At 39.8% G+C, this 22,841-nt stretch overlaps 1 protein-coding gene across 2 annotated transcripts in view; it reads right to left on the bottom strand.

Moving 5' to 3' along the window:
• The window catches only part of prrc2c (proline-rich coiled-coil 2C), a 46,181-nt gene that overhangs the window by 6,827 nt on the left and 16,513 nt on the right, over nt 1-22,841 (bottom strand). The window contains exons 6-27 of one of the 2 annotated variants that reach the window (XM_056481608.1): nt 21,800-22,095; nt 21,590-21,669; nt 21,148-21,284; nt 19,342-19,429; nt 17,892-18,075; nt 17,228-17,810; nt 16,688-16,863; nt 16,258-16,516; nt 15,930-16,140; nt 13,400-15,844; nt 12,903-13,063; nt 12,609-12,763; nt 12,125-12,494; nt 11,341-11,426; nt 10,782-10,976; nt 9,145-9,396; nt 7,388-7,492; nt 7,208-7,309; nt 4,629-4,815; nt 4,337-4,540; nt 2,414-2,535; nt 2,119-2,339 (exon numbers count right to left, since the gene is read on the bottom strand). In XM_056481608.1, the coding sequence (XP_056337583.1) occupies nt 2,119-2,339; nt 2,414-2,535; nt 4,337-4,540; nt 4,629-4,815; nt 7,208-7,309; nt 7,388-7,492; nt 9,145-9,396; nt 10,782-10,976; nt 11,341-11,426; nt 12,125-12,494; nt 12,609-12,763; nt 12,903-13,063; nt 13,400-15,844; nt 15,930-16,140; nt 16,258-16,516; nt 16,688-16,863; nt 17,228-17,810; nt 17,892-18,075; nt 19,342-19,429; nt 21,148-21,284; nt 21,590-21,669; nt 21,800-22,095 (6,619 nt within the window). The remainder of the gene's footprint in view (nt 1-2,118; nt 2,340-2,413; nt 2,536-4,336; nt 4,541-4,628; nt 4,816-7,207; nt 7,310-7,387; nt 7,493-9,144; nt 9,397-10,781; nt 10,977-11,340; nt 11,427-12,124; nt 12,495-12,608; nt 12,764-12,902; nt 13,064-13,399; nt 15,845-15,929; nt 16,141-16,257; nt 16,517-16,687; nt 16,864-17,227; nt 17,811-17,891; nt 18,076-19,341; nt 19,430-21,147; nt 21,285-21,589; nt 21,670-21,799; nt 22,096-22,841) is intronic. The other variant, XM_056481609.1, reaches the window with a different exon arrangement.

Raw genomic sequence — 22,841 nt, 5'->3', positions numbered from 1 at the left:
AATAACAAGGTGGAGGTGTATAACCACATGAATAATTCATAATGTGCTCAACATTTTACTTTTTCCTCAACCGGTCTCAGACTAGTAGAACTGTGATGAGAAATTGATTATGATGTTTTCAAAATGTATCAGTAGTGTCATTTGAAACTATTCTGAGATTGCAGCAGATGGTGCTCTGGGCTAGTTTTTAACCATACACTCAATGCTCATGAGGAAAACACACTTGAATTGGCTTAAACCTTTCCTAACTGTATTAAGGATTATTTTAAGTTCAAGTAGTATTTGTAAAAATGATTAATGCAGCTGTTTGTAAAGCCTAGAGTGCCATCTGCTGTTAAAAACCAAGCTCAGAATTGATTCAAGAGACAAATCGAAGTGCATTTTGAAAATCTCAAATGATGCAGAACCAATTCCTCAAATGATTTTTCTGTCACAGCCCTACTGCATAGTAACAAACCGGAAAGCAAACAACCAACTGCTTGTTGTGGTGAATGCTCATAGGACATTTCCAGTTGTACAGTGTGGATGGAGATTGTTTCTCTGAATTCTTCTCTGATGGGTTGTTTTCACATGACGTTGATGACGTGCGAAATTCAGATGGAGGGCAGGAAGTGATTCTTCTACATAGAACTGCTATCAGAACATCAAATGTTTCTCTTTTATGTTGCTTATAATGGTTTAAATCGGTCCAAATAAGAAATGCCGAACAGCTTTTATGGACTTCCAAAAGTTTTTGCTCATAAACAGGGGAAAGTTCAAGAAACTGGCTGAATGTCGGCGCAATAGCCTAGCGGTTAGCGCGTCGACATATGGTGCAGTAGCGCGTCACGAGTTCGAATCCTGGCTCAAGGACATTTCCCTACCCTACCCCCCTCTCTCTCTCTCCAACTTCGCTTCCTGTCCTAAATACTGTCCTATCTAATAAAGGCAAAATAGCCAAAAAATAAATCTTAAAAAAAAAAAAAGCTGAAAAACGGAAAAGGCGCCATGTAATAAACATTTATTCAATACATCCAAAACATTTTGAACGTGATCATTTGTTTGAAAGCACCAATAAAGATGATATATAGACCCAGCTGTGTATAAATATGTTCATGTGTTATATAAAAATCAGAAACAAACACCACCACACTTATACAAAATCCAGGAGAATATAAATAACGTACCCTGCCATGTAATCGCTGTAATGAAATCTCCATCTAGTTTTGCAATAATCAATGTTTTAATGGCGTTTCGTCAGAATAAACAAACGAAACATTTATGTCTATATGCACAGCAGCGGTGAATATTTGATAATGGTAAGTTCATCGACAGAACAAAAAAGAAATGCAACACTTGCAACAAAACTAGACTGTTATTATTGTGGAGCACCTTTTCATCCTTACAAAAAATAAATGAATACTAATGTAGATGATGCGTCCCCGATTTTGTATGCTTTTATGTGTTATTTTCTGACGTCTGGAAGATATCCACATGGGGAAAAAACTATACTATAGTCATTTATAATAAACATGTTTTTGAACCACATAATAAAGTGTATAATGTGTACAACTCTTTGTTAATGAATGCTACAGAATCCTGTAGCATAGTAAACTGATAAACTGTAATAAATACTGTAAGGTTAGTGTAAAATTTGCTGCATTGTGATGGTGTATAATTATAGTGTAGAAAACGGAAGTCTGTTGAATAATTCGTTTATTACTACAGTTTTGTACCACAGCAACAATATAATTACTACAGCAGTTTAATTCAAGTAATTAGTATGCTTCCAAACACTATTAGTATTTACTAGTATTTTTTCAACGTAATAGCATACAGTATCTACCGCCTCGATGACAGACAAACATATTTTAGTTCTGTAGAAAACTCGCTCCTCTTCATGATATAAGGATCATGCCCAACATAAGTAGTTATTTTCTATTTATATCTCCTTTGACATATTCCCCCATGTCTACCATTCAGTTTTTTTACTTCCTGCTGCCCATCAGAATTTTGCACATCACCAGAACCACGTAATTGAAAACAACCTATTGTTTCTCTCTTGTGTTAAAACAAAAAAAAACAATCTAAATGTACTGAAATATAACATGATCGATGCTGAAGAGTTCTTAGTGATACCTGTAGGGCTGTATGGAGGAGCTGAATAGGTCTTGAGGCTGAGACACCGGAGGTCCAGTGCTGAGGCTCAGCTGGGCTTGGTGCTGGTGCTGATGCTGGTGTTGGTGTTGGTGTTGATGTTGATGTTGATGTTGGTGTTGGTGTTGATGTTGATGCTGATGTTGATGTTGCCCCTGCAGAGGTGCGTAGATAGGGATGGGGATCTGCTGCACTGCTGTGGGCTATGACGAGACCAGAATGTCAATCAAGAACATGAGGGAAAATGAGACTACCGGCTGGTGGGAGAGATTTATACCTGTGAAAGTCCAGGTTGAAAGCCTTGCTGCTGTGCTATGGAGGGAGGAGCCAGGCGAGGGTGAGGTGCACTAAACAAGTGACTGGTGTCCATGTAGAAGGCCGGGATCTGAGCTGCAGAACCTACATGATTAGAAGCAATTGAATCAATTACTTTTTCAAAAGACTCTCTTGGAGAAACTGCAATTTCAGCACCATTTCTGTGTACTGTATGGCCTGTATAGTATTCCTGAGTTTTCTTTTATGAATTCCATGAAGTATATGCAATGTTGAGACTGGATTATAATTTATCATTTCACAAGGCCTTCCATAGTTACTGTGATTGTTTTAAAAGCATTCAGGCATAATAAATTGTACCTTTTATAACTTTGACAAATGAATAACAATTGAATTGTTTATAAAGCAAAGATTCTGCAGAATTATTTTACATTGGATTATTCAATTATTGTTTACCTGAATACAGTTAGACTCCTTGAAAAACAATAAATTGGCGTTTGTTTAATTTGTATCTTTTTCTTTATTGCACTTGTCTATGCTTGTACATAGTTTCTTGTATTTAATGCATATGCACTGCACTACAGAATCATCCCACTCAATCTAAAATGATAAATTCTTTCCAAATAGTAATTCAACACATTTAGTGAGATTGTATTTATTTCACAATATATCTCACAGAATAAAAAAAATTCTCAATGTTGGATTTTCCCAATATCGTGCAGCCCTATTTCACAACATATCCAATTGATCTAATTCTCACTGAAGGGGGCAGGGCATGGTTATGCTGCAGTACTAAGTGTATTGTCCAAGGAATGATATATACATGACTGAAAAGCAACAGTTAGCATTTAGAAAGTTTTTCCTTGTCGAAAAAGGGGAATTCATAGTATGTTAAAATAAATGCCCCGCCCTCCTTCGCAAACCCGCTCGCGAAAAATACACACTTAGGCCCTGTTTACACTAACACAACTTTGTATTAAAACGCCATTTTTAAACAAAAACGATCCACATCCACACTGGCGTTTTACCTACAATTTCTGCACAGCTCTCCATTTACACTATTTGTACCACTTGCTGAAAACGCACATCGCATGACCACACACGCTCGTCCGAGCACCAGCGCAGCGGATGCTTTGAGCAGTGCACATCGCACAGTTTATCAAGGATATACCGCTGGATCGCGTCTCACTATAGTTGTTAAACGTAATATTTAATTGATCTTGTTTCTATTTAACGACTCTTCGGTCTTTTGAATCTATCAAGTAACGTGTCACAGCCTCAGTACACTGCTTCAATCTTTCGCTTTCACGCTTGTACTTGGTTGGTTGGTTCCTGTTGGTTGTGCACCTTTTTAACCAACCATGTTTGTCGACGCCATCATAATGACACAGATCACTCTATGCATATCACGCCTATTCATGCCAGAGTCCCACAGAAAAAGTGATTGACAGGTGGTAAATTGTGTGTAACTTACCTTTATTTATTTATGATTTGGTTATGGGTAAAAAAAAAAAAAGACCAAGCGGGTCAGGTAGTTGAAACGGTAGGCTACAAATAATCCATTATGAATGAATGAATTATTCATGAATAATTAATTCACCGACACCTATGACGACGATGCCATCATCCATAGTGATGTTTCACATTAGATATCGTACAATGTAAAATTGGTCGACATCGCCCAACCTTAATATCTCAATTTCAATACAAGAATTTTTGTGTTGCCAAGTAAAATATCAAATTGTGTATGGAAAGCATCATCAATGCACGGTGATATCTAATTGAACCAAATCGCATGATAATCGTAACTGTACTGAACCGTGAGACCAGTGTAGGTTCACACCCCTAATGGGAAGTGTATTAAACTACACAAGCAGCACTTAAAAACTGATTCATGATGGTAATGTGAAATACAAAATAAAATTACCTGCTGCAGACTGGGAAACGAACACCTGTGGGGTCTGTTGCTGCTGCGGTGGGAGGAGAGAAGGAGCACAGCCCAGCTGGGAAAAGTTAGTACTGGACATTCCTGAACTCTGCAGCTGCTGTGGCTTCACCTTACAGATGTTGGGGGGGTCAGAGGCCGATGTGCTCTTGGTGCTTAGAGAGGATGTTGTGTAAGTTGCGGATCCTGTGTAACAGAAAAATAGAAATGGTCAATCTGGCTGCCTTTACCAGAACACCCCAATATATTTAGAAAAGAAAGCGTGAACTTGTACCGGACAAGGAGGTGCTGGGGGTGACAGAGGCCACAGGTATCTGAGGCACTGAAGCACTGGAAAAGGAGTTGAAGGGGGCGCTACCTGCTCCTCCTCCACTAGTGATGGGGGAAGCAGAGGAGGTGACAGGAGAGCTCTTTTCAACCAGACTGGGTGAGTTTTCCCAAGCCTTCCGTGCTGATTCCATCTGCAAGAGCATACAAGGAAGCAGGTTTAGAAAATGTGCTTTTGGTAGCATGCTTAAAGTGTTCTGTATGACTAATACCCAAAATATTTCCTTGATAGAGATGAATGATATGAACAAAGCTACCTTACAATTTTTCAAAAGTAAAAAAAACAAACAAAAAAAAAACTATTGAAATTAGTGATGGTATTTAAGATTATATAGAAAATGGTGCCAAATTATTGTCAGATTATTGTTTTAGTGAGAGAGGAAGTTCTGTCATTCTACAAGAGTGAGCAGTGGGGACATTTATCCTTGTAGATTAAGTGAAATAGGAAGAAATTATTTTTGTATATTAGCCTCTTTGCTTGGAATGTATTACCTAGAAGCAATAGCGATTCAAGTCGATAGTATTTTTAGAAGAAAAGTCAAAAAGTTGCTGTTTTATCATTGACATTGAGAATCTTTTTGTGATAAGTTGTGGAGCTGAAGTTGTTTGCACTTTTTTTTCTTAAATAAAGGACCACAATGGAAACAAGCCAATGGCTTTTTTTTGCACATTTTAACCTAGACAGTATTTAAATTATTTAAATCTTAAGTTTTATTTAAGTCTTATTGGACTATAGAAATTAATAAAAAAAAATCTAAATATCTTCTGGTTCTCTATTGCGGTAATATCAATGACCATAATTGATATGTCTCCACAGAGATCAAAACCCCTTCAAATTTAAAAAGAACCATTATTTGCTTTATTTATAAATTTAACCAAAAAATAGGGCATTGTGAGCACACAATGTAATACTGGTTTCATGTATAATGCCACAAAACTCCACTTATGCATAGAAGCCAGCTAGTCATCTATGGCAGAGCACATGATCAAAACACTTGAACTTAATAAAAATAAAAACACGATTGTGGTAATATATGGGGTCCGTTCTTTGTACCTTGCTTAAATTATCTACATGATTTAACAGATCCTGAATCTTTCAATCTTGATAACTGATCTCTGGTTAATTTGGTTCCTCAAACAAGTTCGCGAATCAGATTAAAATGTCTGGATGAACTGATCCGAGATCTCAGTGTGTGTTGTGAAGGACAGATCTATCCATCCTCGAAATCATGATCAGCAATGCAACGATTGGCTGACGGCACTGCAGCACAGACATCATCTGATTAATATTCAATTATCCATGTGAGCTCAATTTTATACAATTCGTGGTGTATATATACATATATATATACATATATATATATATATATATATATATATATATATATATATATATTAAATATTATTAACTATTATAAATGTATATATAATTTTTTTAAACTATTTTCCCATGTATATAGGTGTATATAGGTTACTACTGTAAGAAAATATCAGCATTCGGTACATACTTTCAGTATTACCTTTGCTTGAAATGACCCAATCTAATCCTGTTTATATGACATAAACCTGCTCCCGAGCAGGTTTGAGCTACCAGAACTCTTTGTATGACAACAACTCTCGACTGAGTTTCGAAGAAAGAAACGATCCTGGATCGTGTCAAATCGTCAATAATTAAATCCAGCAAATTGAATAATCCACGATTAGAACGGACCCATAATCCATCTATATTTTTAACAGGACAGTTAACTGTTCATTTACTAACCCCCTAACATGTCACAACCCGATTTGATTTTCTTTCTTCTGTTGAACACAGAAAGACACAAAAGATGATATTTGGAAGAATGTTGGAAACTGGTAGCCACTGTCTTCCATAGTAAGGAAAAAAATATACGGATGTCAATGGCTACCAAGTTAACAGATTTCTTCCAAAAAAATGAATAAACAAAATGACTTAGATTTTAAACCACTTGAGGTTGAGTAAATGGAGTACAATTTTATTATTGGGTGAAATATCTCTTTAAAGCTGTCCTGGGTTTTTTAGAATAATAATGCATTTTTATAATGAAATGCTAATTGACCTAGCTTTAATTACTATATAGAATACTGTAAAAAAATTATAACTTCTTCAACATTCCATGATCTAAAACATATATCGTCACAAAAAGACACCATTTCAAACATTCAACTTGCTATGAAGTGAATTATGTAATGAATTAAGTATGAGCAAATCTGTTTGTTAAAAGCGCACATGCAAAATAGCATCACACGTGCTACTGTAGTATATCTATTGCTTAGAACTTTTTATTTACACTAAACAGCCCTGAGCAAACCAGTTCCAGACTGCAGAGGCAGATTTCCGGTTTTATCGTTACTATACAAGGTTATTACTATAGTTACATTTTTATAAATCACAAACAATAAGATATCACTAGTCCTTGTATATTATCAGTTTTGATTAATGGGTCAGGATTGACAAAATATTACATTTATTCAGCGAAGCAAATGAATTGAGTATGTGCATTTTACTTTGAGTGTGAGGTCAACAGTGGCAGGAGAGACTGTAGCAAGACTGGAGCTCTGCTGCAGGGCTTCTCTTCTCTGAATAGGCAATGGGTGCGGGAGGGCCACCTGAATCAACCAGGACACAAATCAGAACACACACACACACAAAAAAACAACTATACCAATGAAGATTGATTACAGCACTTGAGCACTAACAGGTGATACAAGACTCTCCTCCATCTTGGTTCCTGCAGTGGGGACGTTGTCAGCTAAAGAGGACGACGGGACTGTGTAGTCAGTCACAGACTCCTGCACAATAAAAAGGCACAGTCAGTAAAAAAAAAAAAAAAACTTTACAAATCCTTTTACTTTGTAATATCCTATTCAAATACTCCCAGAAAGGATGTTTTTGTTTCTAAGAAAGATGCTTTAATGCCCAGCAAGAAATGTCAAAAATGAACCTAAAATTTATTATTGTTGACTTGACACTTGAACGTACAAAAGTCCTTCAAGACCATGCTTTATCTTTTTTTTTTCTCATTTTCTCGCGATCATGATTAAAATTTTCTAGTGATCTCAGAACAAAAGTTGATTTCTCAAGTTTACGACCTATTTTTCTTCTTTTTTATAAGAGATTGCCATAGACATGCATACAGTAGCTTCATACCGCATTTTTGGCCGGGATCCACTTTAAGTAATAGTAAATAACTTGCTGAAAATTTGCATTAAAGCAAAAGTAGAATTTTCATAAGTAAAAAATATTAATAATAATATCATAAATATTAATAATAATAATAAAAAATTGAAATAATAGCAAAAAACTTAAGCCTTGATAACAAGAACACAACTTATATTATGTCATGTAATTTTCTCATGTCAAGATCATGAGAAAACAGAAAAAAAAAACAATTTGTGCAGCGGCAGCAGTGATGCGATCGATGTAGCAGTCCGTTGTGGTAAAGTATGAGCTGAACCGAATTTACCGGTCAATCTATGTTCCTACTCTCACCTATAGTCATGAGCTTTGGGTCATGAACGAAAGGACAAAATCTCGCATACAAGACAACGAAATGAGTTTTCTTCGCAGAGTGGCAGGGTGCACCCTTATAGATCGGGCATCTATTTCGGATACCTCCTGGACACCTAGCTAGGGAGAAGACCCAGGACACGCTGGAGGGACTATGTCTTTCTGCTGGCCAGGGAACTCCATTGGATCACCCTGGAGGAGCTGGAGGTAGTGTCTGGGGAGATGGAAGTCTGGAGTTCTCTCCTAAGACTGCTGCCCCCCCGAACCGGCCCCAGATAAGCGAATGAAAATGAGATGAGAGATTTAATTTTCGCAAAATCAAGCAAATTGGCATTTTTCTGAAATGCCGCAGATTTCCTGCAAATTCAGGTTCTAGATGCTTTTTATGACATCATCATAACACAGATTCACCCAAAACAAAGGCCATGCAGATGCAAACAACCTTTGCTAAGCCATGATGTCATGCCTCAATCAAGCCATGATGTCATTTGTCATGCCTCTTTTCCCAGCACACGCGCTAGCAAGAGCAAAAAGCAGCGAGCCGGCTTTCACATCAGCAGCATCTGCCGCGCACACCTGATTCACGGCTGTTTCACAGATCCTACTGTTTCTATTTACCATTACTTCAATTATTATTAGTCTAGGAGTAATAAGAAACGTATATAATGAAGACTTTTGACTGGGATTTTAACAGGAAATCACCAAATAAGGTTGCAAACATTGCGGCAAATTTTAAGAAAAGCAGCAGCAACAGTCATTTTAGGCTGCAAAATTCTGAAAAAAAGCCCCGCGGAATCCTGGAGGTAGTGTCTAATATGCTGATAACTGTATTAAATAGTTCAGCAGCTTAATATTTTGTGGAATTATAATTATTTTTGTATATACTGATCCAAAACATTTAAACATTGTGAGGCAGCGGGACATTATGTCGCACCTTAGAGCTGCTGGAGTATTCTGCTGATGGAGCAGTGATCATGCCTTCAATGTCTCCACCGAGCTCGGGAACTTTGTCTTTAGTGGGTGAGCTGGAGTCTCGGTCTCGACTGGCTCCAGTTCCACTGTTATCCAAGCCTTCTCCATCAGACTGACGCACATCTTTGGCAGCCTTACGGTTCTTGAGCGAACGCTCTTTACCTATGGGACCGGGTTTATATTCCTTGTGCTCTGGAGGAGGGATGTCAGGTAACTGTGGAAGGCACAATTAGTTTTAAATAATGTACACTGTTTAAATACAGGTATGTCTAAAGTCTGGGACCACAATCATGCTTATCACTTTGAAGTTAAACGTGAGATCCTGTTACTCTTCAGTCACTATTGAAAACATTACTGTTTTAAAGGCACAATATGTACAATATTCCCATTAACTTATCCAAAAACCATTAGAACAGTGCTATCTTTTTGCTGGCTTATGTACTTATATTAAACCAAATGGTTCAAGGAATGTTTAATTCCAGAGAACTAAGCAATTTTAATTAGTGACTTGGACCATGCCCTGCTTGGACCATCTCCTCAATTTCAAGATTAAAGATGCTTTATGTTGTGCGTTATACCGGACCATTTAGTGCAGCATTTTAACAGAACCCTAAATATATATTTAGTACCATAAAACTGTTTTTGCTTCATGAGCAGAAAAACAGGAAGCAGTGGACTGTCATAATAAAAGCTGCGCTGATTTGGTCTCTCATTAGCAATTGCTCCAGCATCATACTGAAACTGCTTTCAGCCTTACTCTGCTTTATACTACCATGGTAATAAGTGTTCAAATATGATAAACATGGTTTCTGAAGGAGACCGTAGGATCTAATGAAGACTACAACTCCCATGATTTCACACTAAGGATGTTTCTTAATTCCAAGAAAGTAGAGAACGGACTTGCGTTCGTATGGAGACGGGTCTTGCCAAGTTACCTCGGAAGAACAAACTCAGGAGACTGTGAGAACAGAGAATTCGTACTCTGAGAAATGAGATGCGGTGTTCTTCCTTGGTTCTTCCTGATGGTCACATGACCTTCACACGTTTTTAATAGAAAATTTTATATACATTACAGCATTCATACAATGACTTTTTGTTTTCCCCTTTTCGCTATATGTAATTTGCATAAACACATTATAAATATACATTGCACAATACAAATAAAACAGATTTTAATATGAATTTCAGCAAATATACACTCCATGTGTTTATGCCTCTATTAAGATTTTCATAGTGATGTTTACGTTCACCGTCTCGTTTAGGGAAACTCCTGAGATAAAGAAGTTATATTTTTGAACTTTAATAATAAATCTATTTAAAATGCTGCACTTCACACCTCCTTTCTACAGTCGCAATGACTTCAGGGACTTCTCGCACAAGTTTTGCGCTCAAGTCTGCATCGACGTGTCCTTGATATGAAGAATCTTAACAAGGACACAAGATCACTGAAGAATACATATTGAGAAACAGCCTAAGTCAAGGCGTCATCAAAACAACATTGTTTGTTGTGAAAATCCTCCCTCTAGTAGTGAAAATTACATATTGTGCCTCTTATAAATTACTTTTCATGATTCACTTGAAAATACAGCAAAAAACTACCTTCTGAGGCTTGACAGGTCCAGCGCGGGGCTGTTTTTGCCTCTGCTCTTTGGGCTCAGGTAATTTATTGTCAGAGGTTTTCTCCAGCAGGGCAGGCACTCCATCACTGTCAGTGCTGCCTGCTGAAGAGGGGGCACCAAACTGGATGCTGTCCATGCCCAGCTCAACTCCACTTTCTACACCTGCTTTCACACCCTAAAACAGACAAATAAAAGAGTAGGCACTCAAGTAAAATGTGTGTTGGTCAGTATATTAAAATATAAAAAGTTTTAATTTTATCAAAGAACTATTTGAGTTGAGTTTTTTTATTCTGTTGAACACAAAAGATGATGTTTTTAAGAAAGCTGGAAACAGCTAAGTGTTAGGTATTTGTTTTTCTTCCTACAGAAGTCAATGGTTTCAGCATTATTCAAAATATCTTTTTGCGTGTTCAACAGATTAAAGAAACTTTAAAGAAAGGTTTGGAACCATTAGAAGTATAGGAAAGATAAGTAAATCTACATTGAGTAAACTATCCATTTAACCTACTGGAAAACAGACTTGATTTACTTATTCTTACCTCAGGTGTTACAGTGCCAGTAAACGAAGTCAGTGGTTTGTTCCAGGCACTGACAGATGGAGGCTGAGGAGGACTGATAGGTCCAACTGCAACAAAGACAAATGGGGCAACCATCAAATACAGATCTAAATCAAAAAAATAAACCAACACGTGGAAAAAATAAACAAAAAAAATAGTGAATTTTTCATGAAACATTCAAGCAAATTAATCAAGTACTAAGTCTTGTAAAGCATGGCTTTAGGACAAAGGTGTAAAACTCAGTTCCTGGAGGGCCGCAGCTCTGCACAGTTTAGTTCCAACCCTAATTAAACACACCTGATCAAGCTAATTAAGTCCTTCAGGCTTGTTTGAAACTACAGGTGAAGCTACGGTCACACTGGGCTTTGTGTGTGCGAAATTCTGTCGTATGGCGCTGCGAAAAGGGGCGGGATTAAACAAGATAAATAGACATTTAAAAAAGCCAACGATTGCTCAATATTTTCAATTTCTGTCCAGAGAGGTCGTGTTTTAATCCTCAATTGGTCTCACGCAGTCAAGTGATGCGATTTCGCAGGTCAGAGTTCACCAAGCTTTAACTTTGCACCGCAGCGAGCTGGGAAACTTAACACATGACACTGCATTTCCGGTCTGACGCATTCGCGTGCGTATGAATGGAAGTCTATGGGAGGAAAAGTCCAGTGTGACCGCAGCTTAAGTGTGTTGGAGCAGGGTTTGAACTAAACTGCAGAGCTGCGGCTATCCAGGAACTGAGCTTGACACCCCTGCTTTAGGGCAAGGATCTTACGTTTCTTGACATCAGAGAGAACGGTGGAGTCAGCCACTTTGTTCTCCCACAGTTCAGTACCCAGGGTGTTGAGCGTCTGACTCTTAGCAGGGAAGTCTACAGGTGGAGGGGCCAGAGGTGCTACAGCACCCTCAAGAGGCTGGGGTGAGCTAGTGCTCTGGTTAGAAGTGGGAAGATTGTGTTGTGGCACAGAGAGAGCTGGCTGTGGTTGAGGCTGCTGTGGAACAGACTGGCTCTGCGGAGCTGGGGCTGCAGGCTGCTGCCCCGCTGCCGCTCCTTGCTGCTGTTGCTGCTTTTTGGCAAATCGAGGAGGGAGTTTCGAACCACCACCTCCCCTGCCCTTCTCTCCAGAGCCCTTTTTACTCCAATTCTGCACAGAATGTGAACAGATGCATGCAAGACATTGAATGATTTGTGTACCAACTACCATGGTGCAATCCATGGAATATATTGGAATTAAAGAACGCTTCCTTTTGGTTCTCACCTGTACAGTCTGTTCTTCTTTCTTTCTCCGCTCCTCATCCTGCAACCGTTTCTGCTGTTTCCGAGAAACAACCTCTGTGAACCCATCATCATTTGTGTTAGACTGCGGGTCCTCGAGTGTTGTGACCTCTGGGTGGTCATCAATGATCACTACACCTGAAGAATCAAATAAAAAGATAAATGAGTTTTGTTCAATTTTTGAACATTAATACTTATAGTATAATTATATCATTAAAACATTAATTACTTGACTGGAATTAATCACATTACACAGGGTTACATGATGAACACTCACTGGCATAATTGTTGAGATCAAACTGAGACAAAGCATTTTCTTTCTCTTTGGGTTTTTTAACAGCTTGTTTTGCTTCGTCTTTCCGACGGCTGGTTGCTGGCTCTTTTCCAGGCTTCTGACCTGTACCGGCCTGTGCACCCTCGGCATTCTGAGCAGCAGCACTGCGAATAGCAAGAGAAAAAAATATTGGCTTTTTAGAAAGATTAAATCAATTACGGTTTTAATAAAGCAGGAAGCCATATGACCAAGTGAAGCAAATTCTTCAATAGTTACGTTTGTTCATAATGCTCTATAACTACAAGATAACAGCAGGTCAATCAATAAAATGATTATAACAGCATTTTGACAAGGCAATTAGCAAAGACAATAGTCAGTAACTGGAACTTTAAAAACCTTACTAAAAGTTAAATAAAATTACAAATATCTTAAACATCTTAAATGATAACGGTTACATTAAAACTAAAGACTCTAAGCTTTCCAGTAAAATAAAAACTCACCCTCTCCGTCCTGATTTGGCTCCAGATCCTCCCCTTCTTTCGCTCTTGCCTCCAGGGTACCCCCGACCTGTTTTAGGCCCACTGTTGCCCCGGCGGTTCTGTCGATCCACAGGGCGCTGGCTGGAGAAGCTCCTTTTGGCTGCTGAAGCTAACTCTCTTTTTGGGATTGCCACACTTTCTATGAGTGATTTGCTCTGTCCACCAGTGATCTGTGCAGGTGCAGAGGAGGAGGATGTGGTGGCAGTCACGGCTGCTTCAAGCAGCTTCTTGTCCTCTCGCTCTCTCCGCTCATTAAAGTCACTACTTTCAGAAGCAGTCTCCCACTCCTCATTGGCTTGATCAGAGGAGTTCTGATTGGACAGGTCAGGTGATTTGCTGCCAGCAGCAACTACAGTAGTGGCTCCTACTTCCGGAACAACCGACTCTGTGACAGGAAGCTCAGGGGGACTCACATCAGGAGTGTGAGAAGATGCTGTATTAGAATCAACCACTCCCTCAAGCAGAGTGACCTGAGTTCCTGGAGCTTTAGACAACGTTGGGGAAATGGATGTACCTACTGGCATACCTGGTGTTGATTCACCAGCATACACTGCTGCCTCACGCTCTTTAAGTCTCCTAAATCGTGGGGGCTTGTCCTGTCTGGGAGGACGGGCTGCTCTTGGCCTTCTAGGCCTCTCTCTGATGCCTTGCCCACCCTCTCCAATCTTTTTGTTGTCATATTTGGCGTGTCGTCTTTCAGATGGTGTGCTATCAGTTCGTGAGGTCTCTGCTTCCTCTGGCCGAAAGGTCTCCATGGGCTTTGAGGGCCACTGGGAGCCCTCTTTGACAGGAGCGCGCCGGAAAGGTGCAGGTCTGTGACCACCTCTTTCTCTGCCACCTCCACGTCTGCTGTGCAAGGGTGCCTTGCCCCGACGTGCAGCCTCACCCTTTAACAAAAAACCAGGTTTAGGCCGCCCATCCTCATCACGAGACCCAAGCTTTTCTGAAACATGTCCAGGCGCATACCCTGAAGCAGGTTTAGAGGACCGAGATTCTGGCAGCTCACGGCGGAGTGGTCTGTTTGGTTTGGTGCTAGGCTCACGGTCTGATGCTCCGGTGTCACTGGCAGATTCTCTGCCTTCACTTTCAGAATCTGTGTCAGAGCCCCGTCTGCGTCTGCGCTTAGGCAAGACTTCAAAGTCTGAGCTCTCACTACGCGTTTCACTCTCTTCTCTGCAGTGGAAACCAACTGCCCCAGTGGCACTTAATGGCAAGTCTGAGCGTGATCGTGGCTCTCTGTATGGGTAGTCCCCTCGACTCCGCCCACGGCTACCTCTACCTCTCCCACCATAGCTGCCTCTGTAACTGCGGCCACGGGAATAGTACTCCCCCCGACCACGGCCTTTAAAATCAGAAGGCCACTCTTTCTCTCTGTCTGCATCCCTGTCTCTCTCTCTGTCTCGATCTCTGTCTCTCTCTCGGTCCCGATCTCGGTCCCGATCTCGGTCTCTCTCTCGGTCCCTCTCATCTCTTCTGTAAGATCGGGGAGGGAAGTTGGACTCTTTGCGAGAGGGTAGTTTGGGTTCAGGGTATTTGTCATTAGATTGAGGCTTATCTGGCTTTTCTTCAGCAACAGTTGCAGTTGTTGGACCTGCTGTTGGCTGCAGATCTCTAGATTTTGTTCCACCAGTTTCAGGTTCCATCACTATTTTCTTCCCATCACTGGAAGGCTTTGGTCCATCAGATGCCACTATAGCAGCTGACGAAGCACTTTTAGAAGCAAATCCTTCTTTTTTGGATCGATCTCCTCGTTCATGCTGCTCTTCTTTCTCTCTTCTCTGCTCCCTCTCTTCCTTCATGTCTCGCAGTACAGGTTTTTTAATAGGTCCAGATCTCCTGACCGGTCGCTCTCCTCCAGGACCCTCTCTTCTTCCAGATCCAGAACCACGGGATCCCCAGCGCATCTCTGACTTCTGTTTGCTGGGTGGCGGTAAGATAAGCTTGTCACCTTTGTGCAGATTATCGTTAGTAACAGGAGGAGTGGAACGGCTGCTGATGGCAGGCCCTTGACCAAAGGCCTCCTTTCTGGACTTTTCTTCTGGTCTTTCCACAGTTTCAGTGAAGTCCAGGGTCTTCTGTGCTATAGTAAGTCCCTCAAATCTGGGTTCTTCTAGTTTTAGAGAGTGACAGGAGCCTTGAGAGATACTCCGTTTTAATACAGCCTGTCCAATGGCTTCAACCTCATCAGTAGCAGTAAGGTTAGCCTCCTCAGGTTCAAAGGAAGGGATGACTGGTGCTCTGTCAGCCTGTAGGAGACTTGGAACCTCATCTGACACATGACTAAAAGTAGACAATGTTTCAGACGAATCCCTGAAAAAGTCACTTTTGCTCCGAGGCTCCAGTGGGCTATGGTCCTGATGATAGACACCTGATAGACCTCTATCCAGGTCCAGACCAGCATCCAATCTATTATCAGAGGAGGGAAAAATGTTTAGCTCTTGAACAATTAACATGCAAAGAAAAGAAATGCCTTTAACTTGTTTTTGGTTACCTTGGGTCTTTGCCATCTTCTCGCCCTTTAGCAGTTGCAGTGGATGGCAGTGGTTCCGTTGAGGGATATGGGTCAGAACCCCAGACCATTCGAGACTCGCTAGGAACCCCATGTTCTCTGATTGGTCGGGTCAGATGATCAAAAGTGTCTGATCCAGAGCTGCTGTTGTCTGTGGGCTCTCGTCGTACCAGTTGCTTAGGAGGCATTCTCCCTAATAATAATAGAAAAAAATTATTAGGGTCCACAAAAAAAGAAAAAAAATTTAATAAAATACCTTAAACCTATTTGTGAAGGCAATTTTTTTAAGGCAAGTTTCAATGTTTTATACCGGGGTGGATAGGAGGAATGTCTATAGGTGGTCTTCCAGACATCATACGAGGGTCCATGTAAGATTGCATCATTAACCACCTTGGGTCAAAACCCATTGAGGCAAGATGTTGGTGGTGGGGGCCAAGAGGTTGGTATAGGGATCTATGCTGAGGAGGAACTGAACCCCCTGAAGGAGAGACTGGACCTCCTCCACCTTGCTGCTGCTGTTGTTGTTGTTGCTGCTGTTGCTGCTGCCACTGTTGTTGTTTAAGTTGTTCCTGAGGAATTTAGGAGAAGAAAGATGATCTAATAGCTAAAACCAGGCACTTCAAAGAATATCGCTTCTCTAATAATACCAGTGAGGCAATCTGAATAAACAGATTTAAAAATATATAACGAGTCAATGCATTTTGATCTTTTAGAAACAAAATCAACACATTGTAGAGCACCTGTTGTCTAAGGAACCTAGGTGGCAAAGATTTCTGGAACTGTTTTGAGTATCCAGAGGTTACAGAAGGACGAATGGAAGTCCCAGCATCTCCTTCATTTTCCAGTTGAGATGGAAGTGGTACATCTTCGCTAACAGAATGATCCAGTCTGGATAATGACAACTGAGGCTCCTCAACTGAAAGGGGAAAACATTTTTTAGACCAATCTAAATTTACAAATTGGTAAAGAGCTGATCAAACTAAAATTGTACAAAATCCATATAATTATTTATTTATTACATGCATCAAACAAGATAAAATTCCTTAATTCATCGGTCAATCAAGGAAGATTAAAAGAATAAAATAAAGAAAAATAAATAAACAGCCATGGTAATAAAGTTAAAATAAAGCACAAAAAAAAATATTTGACAACCACTGACTTCTTATCACATTTGCACTGTTTGGTTCAATCCATAGTTTTAACACAAATCATTGAAAGTGTCACAAGTGACAAAAGCACATCCCAAATCACTGTAGTTTAAGTGCAATTTAAACATTTACCTCTGGGCTCCTCAGCACAGAAGTAGTCTCTCATTGGCGGTCTCTCCACCTGTCCATGCACCTCCTCAGTTACAGCAGTATCTGCCTTGATTTGGGGTTCTGGGACAGTCCTAAGAATAGGAGGGCTAGGTTGCCGGGTAATAAATTGCGGCACCTCCTCCACAGTGGGCTCTGTCCTTTCATGAGTTGGCATGGGAGGGCAGGGTAGCTGTGCAGGCAGAGGTGGTGGCTGAGGCTGAGGGGGTGGAGTTTCAGCAGGTAGTTTAGGCACGATTTCAGACACTTCCTGGTGGTCGCTGTGAGCTTGCGTAGCTGGTTTAGTAGCCTCTGTAGTCGAAGGTCGTCTTTTCTCCTCTAGTTGTTTAAGCTTCTCTTTGCAGGCAGCAAGTCTTTGCTCCTCCATGCGCCGCTCCTCCTCCTCACGCCGTCTGCGAGCACGTTCCACTGCTTCAGAAAGCTCTGACTGCTTCTTTCGTTTTTGTCGCCATGCTTCCGTTTCCTCCTCACCAACAGGGGGTGCCGTAGTTTGCAGCTTCGCAACACGGGGGCCAGCACTTCCCATAGAACGTCCGACAGCTTGCCCCTGTGTAATTTATTATTTTGTGAATTATGGAGCACAGTGAATCAAATACAGCAAAAGCATGTTTGGCAACTTCATGCATACCTGTTGGTCTTGTGCGGTTATTATCTTGCTGTAATGGACAATATTGCCAGGAGAGGGAGCCCTGTGGTCTCCACTTTCAGCCCAAGAACTCTTGCCGTCACACCTCTCCTCTGTTCCTTCCTTCCATCCCTCCTGGACATCAGCGTTTCTTGACCGCATGCGATCAACTTTAGCCATCCACTCCCTTTGGTGTAGCAAGAATGGGTTTTATAGAACCAATACTCACAGTGCTTCCCACACAAAGATTTTAATTGAGCAGACTGCCCAGGAATATTAATGGCCAACCAAGTATATTTGGTGACATTAATTTTTTTATTAACCAGTGGAACAATCTTCTCTCGCCCTACACATTTCGTACAGCTCATTGTGTGTGCGTAAGAACTGACAACATTCCAACAGACAATCTCAAGTGCTCTGCAGAGACCCACAGAGACATGCTTTTTTGGGACTTATAAAATATGTCTGTCCGGGGTTTCTATATCTCCTATTATGTCCAGGATTCTGCTTTTGGTTTCGCTTTCTAAAGTCATCGTAAATTATGCACTTTTGCATTATATTTTTATTTTAAGCCTAATCAACTCAGAGAAACTTTTCTATATACTCAGAGAGGACGAAATTACATCTAAATTGGCTGCAAAATATTTGTAAAACATTAGAAATTATTAATCAACTATTTGCCTTATTTAAATAGCTGACACTTTATTCTTGTAATTATTTTACTTTTTAGACATTTTGTCTGTTTTTAGTCTTTCGTTTAATTTATTTCTCAGTTGCTGTATGTATGCATGTACATATATATATATATATATATATATATATATATATATATATATATATATATATATATATATATATATATATATACATATATATATATACATACACACACACACACACACACACACACACACACATATACATATACATATATAGATATATATATATATATATATATATATATATATATATAGTAATTTTTTTTGCTAATGTTGATATATTACATTTTATACATATCTAACAAGCTATGGCAATACTGTAAAAATTGTCAGCAGCAGATTTCACCTGGGTGCACATGGCTCCTGAATAGAATAAAAGTAAAAGAATAATAATAATAATAATAATAATAATAATAATAATAATAATAATAATAATAATAATAATAATAATAATAATAATAATAATAGTGGATTTCTTTTTTTTATTTCCAGTCTTTTATTTTTTTAAACTTCCAACCCATTGAAAAGAAAGTTTATAACAGTGTTATAATAAATAAAATTATTGTTAAAAATCACTTTTTTTGACACATGTAGTTAACCATGTGCCATGGGTAAAAGGTGTGTTTCAATCCGGCGACCACCGCAAGTATATTTCAAACCTGTGGGAAGCACTGACTCAATATGCTAGAAAAATGTTTTTTTGCATAAGATAAAACACAAACTTGCATGCTTACCAGTTATCGCCTTTCTCTTTAGCTGAATGATTTTCCTCATCATCACTAAAATTTAGTTTCTCGGTATAGTCAACTTCCATTTGGGCACCTAAAAACAAACACCAAAAATAGTGTATTTATGGTTTCAACATGTAATTTGCATTCCTATTGCAAATGTTGCATTACCGCTTCCCTTAAAAAAAATCTAGATCAAAAATATGTTTGCAACTTAATTGCTTGTTTGCATTCGTGGCCTTTAAGTTTAAGACTTCTCATAACAGGCAGGTTTTGAAACCAGTGCAAAAGTGTGTGCTTAAAGGGTCACGAAACACCAAAACACATTTTTTGAGCTGTTGACAGTCATATGCGTGTCCTACACTGCTAAAAACACTATTAAGACACATATATTTCACTAAACAGTGAAAATTGGTTGTTTTTGCGTTATTTCGAGCAAACTCGTATTTAGGGTTTGAAACGATTTTTTGAAGGTGCGTCACGGCCATAAGATCTTAGCGTGTATTCCAGCGTGTAGACTGGACGTCTGTACCTGGGAGTACCTTATGACGTCTCTGAGTGAGATGCATTCATTCATAAGTAAGACTTGGTTCAAACCAATCAGCGCGCTCTATTGTGTATGCATGCAACCTCATTAATATGCATGATGGCTTCGAAGACTATTTGTGTACAGTGTTCAGACGGCAGAGAGACGCCACGTTGTGTTGCCAAGCTGAAGAGCATGAATTGTTTGGAGATACGGGTCGTCAGTGTTGTGTTTATAATTTGCTGCAGTTAAGGTTTTGTTTTTATTTTCCCTCTATGAGAGCGCAGCTGGACTCACATGTGGATTACAGTGCACGCGACGCGCGACAGAAATATGTGTCTGAGAAACATTTTTTACCCGAGAGCTTTTCTCATCTGGAAATGGTGAAATTCAGATTTGCAGCTCGTCTCCTCTTAATAAAGGAGGTGGTGTGGTGTTGATTGTCCTGTCTCTACAGATTTGGTAAGTGAGCAATCAGTGGTCTTTGTTTGTTTATTCAAAGGCAAAGTTAGTTTGTGTCGTGAGCAGCACTCTTTCAGTGTTTAAAGCTGGACCTTAGTCAAATGCTTTCTAAGTTAATAAAGTTTACCGTACGTTAATAACACTACAATATTATGGACTGAACAATCTGCTGTAAACGCTGCTCTCCCGAGTGTAAACATGTGAGCACCACAAGAGCCAAACTGCAGTTGAAGTCCACCATTTAATAATTTGGCAAATAATTCGATTACTGATGTCCATGTAAACACAGTCACTGTCTTTCTGCCCTGCATCTGTGTGTTTATTTTGCCTCTGTGAAAATCAGCGCGTGCCCAAACCGACACTCCCATTTTTATGCAAATTTTTACAGACCTTCCCTCTTGCCCTCCTCCGACAGTCCCCCCTAAATAGAGTTGGACACGCCCACTTTCTTGACTTTTTCCAAAGTAGAGGTGTGAAAAAACCTCTACATGGCCCTTTAGTATCATGTATTAAAAAAAATAGTTACACTAAAATACATACACTAATATTTTAAGTAAATACTATAAATACCAACTGGATAAGCCACATTCAAGGACATTGTAAATAATCTGACCACACAAATTTAATTCTGAATTAACACGGCAAGTTATCATGTTACAAGTTACAGTATTTCTGTTTTACCATTTTATTCCATGTTTACTTGACTGAAGCTAATCTTTATCTTCTAGTCACAATATACATGTACATAAACCCCCTAGGTAGCCAGATTTCTACTGCTGTACTGTCTTCGTGCCACATGAAGCGCACACAGCTGTCATTCTCACCTGCCCAACCCTCATCAGCTTCTGTGTCCAGATTGTCTAGCTCCTTTAATTCAGTGGCACTAACAATTGATGGCCTGTCTGGATCCTGCAGCCATGACTGAGAGGGAGGCTGAGAAGGTCTTCCAGTCCGTGGACCCCTAAGCAAAACACAGAGAATAATCAGAAAGTAGCAAATTAGAAAGTAAAAAAATGTTTCCAAACTCCGAAACGGATCATGGATAATCTGCCTTGATCAATAGGAAATACTAAGTTTGAATATTCACTAAAACTTGCGGTAGACAAATTAGAAAGGTGATGGAGAAAAATCTTCAACTGTCTAATACAAATACTAACTCAAATATAAAATGAAACTATTCAATTATCCTAACGAAAGGAAGGACACAGTAATACTGCGACTGTACTGCCAAATAAGTTTAGTTTCAGACCTTAAGCGATCACTTACTTGGACATCTCCTGTTGTGCAGGGTACCTAAAGCTGCCTTGTGCAGGTGGAAAGGGCCCTCGAGGGTAAGCATTAAACATCTGGGGGAAAAAAAGCACACATTCAAGTGTCACAGCAATATACAATTTATAACAAGCACCAAATGAAAATAATAACTACATTTGACAAAGTAGAAATACTATGAACAATAACTAAAGTATAGTCACTCACATATGGTGGCATCATGCTCCTGAATTGGGCAGCATGGAATTGAGATGACATCCCTCCCGGTGGTTGCTGGCCACCATTAAGTTTATGCTGAGGGGCAGCAGTTGGGAGCCTGTCCCTGGCATCCCTCTTTTCTCTTCCCTCTCCAGCAGAGGGTTTCCCTGCCTCATCGGAGTCACCCGAGGGAGATGGTGTGCCTCGACCAATACCGGACTCCTCAGTAGGCTTACTGTCAGTCTCAGAGGGGCTGGGAGTAACGTTTAGGTTCCTGCCTCCACCTTCGCGCCAGCTACCCACATCTGGTTGGTAATGGACACAAAAGAGAGAGTAACCTTTAGATCTATATAGTACTTAGATGATGAGGCTTTTATTTATCATTAAAAGGGTCATTTGGCATTGCTAAAAAGAACATTTTTTTGTATCTAGTCTTCAAAGTTCTACATTTAATTCAGTGCCTAATTAACACATGAGGAATAGTCTCACAGAAGGATTTATTTTAAATTCATTTAGAAACTATGCAAACAGCTGTAATTATTGCAAAACAATAATGCCGTGATGTGCATTTTCATTTTTTGAGAGGTGTGCATCAGGCAGTGTTGCCAGATTGGGTGGCTTCCTGCCCAATTGGGCAGTTTTGAAATTGTGCAGGTAAAAAAATGGCATAGGCAGGCTGACAAAATTTGGCCGGTTTTAAAACTTTTATATGAAACTTATTTAACAAAACATAACTGTGTGCTCCTACTCCATTCAGTTAAGGCTGATCTATACTTCTGCGTCAAGCGCGCGTGTATTCTACGGCGTGACATATGCCTGGACGCATAGCCCTTGCCGTGGCTGTCGGCTTTGCGGATGCGCACCTCTCAAAAAATTTAACTACACATCGCAACAACGCGTAGCGCAAGCTCTGTGATTGGTCGGCTTTGTAGTGCTAACGACTGAAAGCCACGTGATGCAGATGGAGCGATTGTTTACAAGTGTGGAGTTTCGTGAAGGAGCTCCGGAGGGAAAGTTTTGTTTTGTGTTTACCTTATGGTCAAAGTTGTTG

This window comes from Danio aesculapii, chromosome 20, assembly GCF_903798145.1.
Source record: "Danio aesculapii chromosome 20, fDanAes4.1, whole genome shotgun sequence".
In the NCBI taxonomy this organism is placed as follows: domain Eukaryota; kingdom Metazoa; phylum Chordata; class Actinopteri; order Cypriniformes; family Danionidae; genus Danio; species Danio aesculapii.
This window is presented reverse-complemented; position numbering and strand designations above follow the sequence as displayed.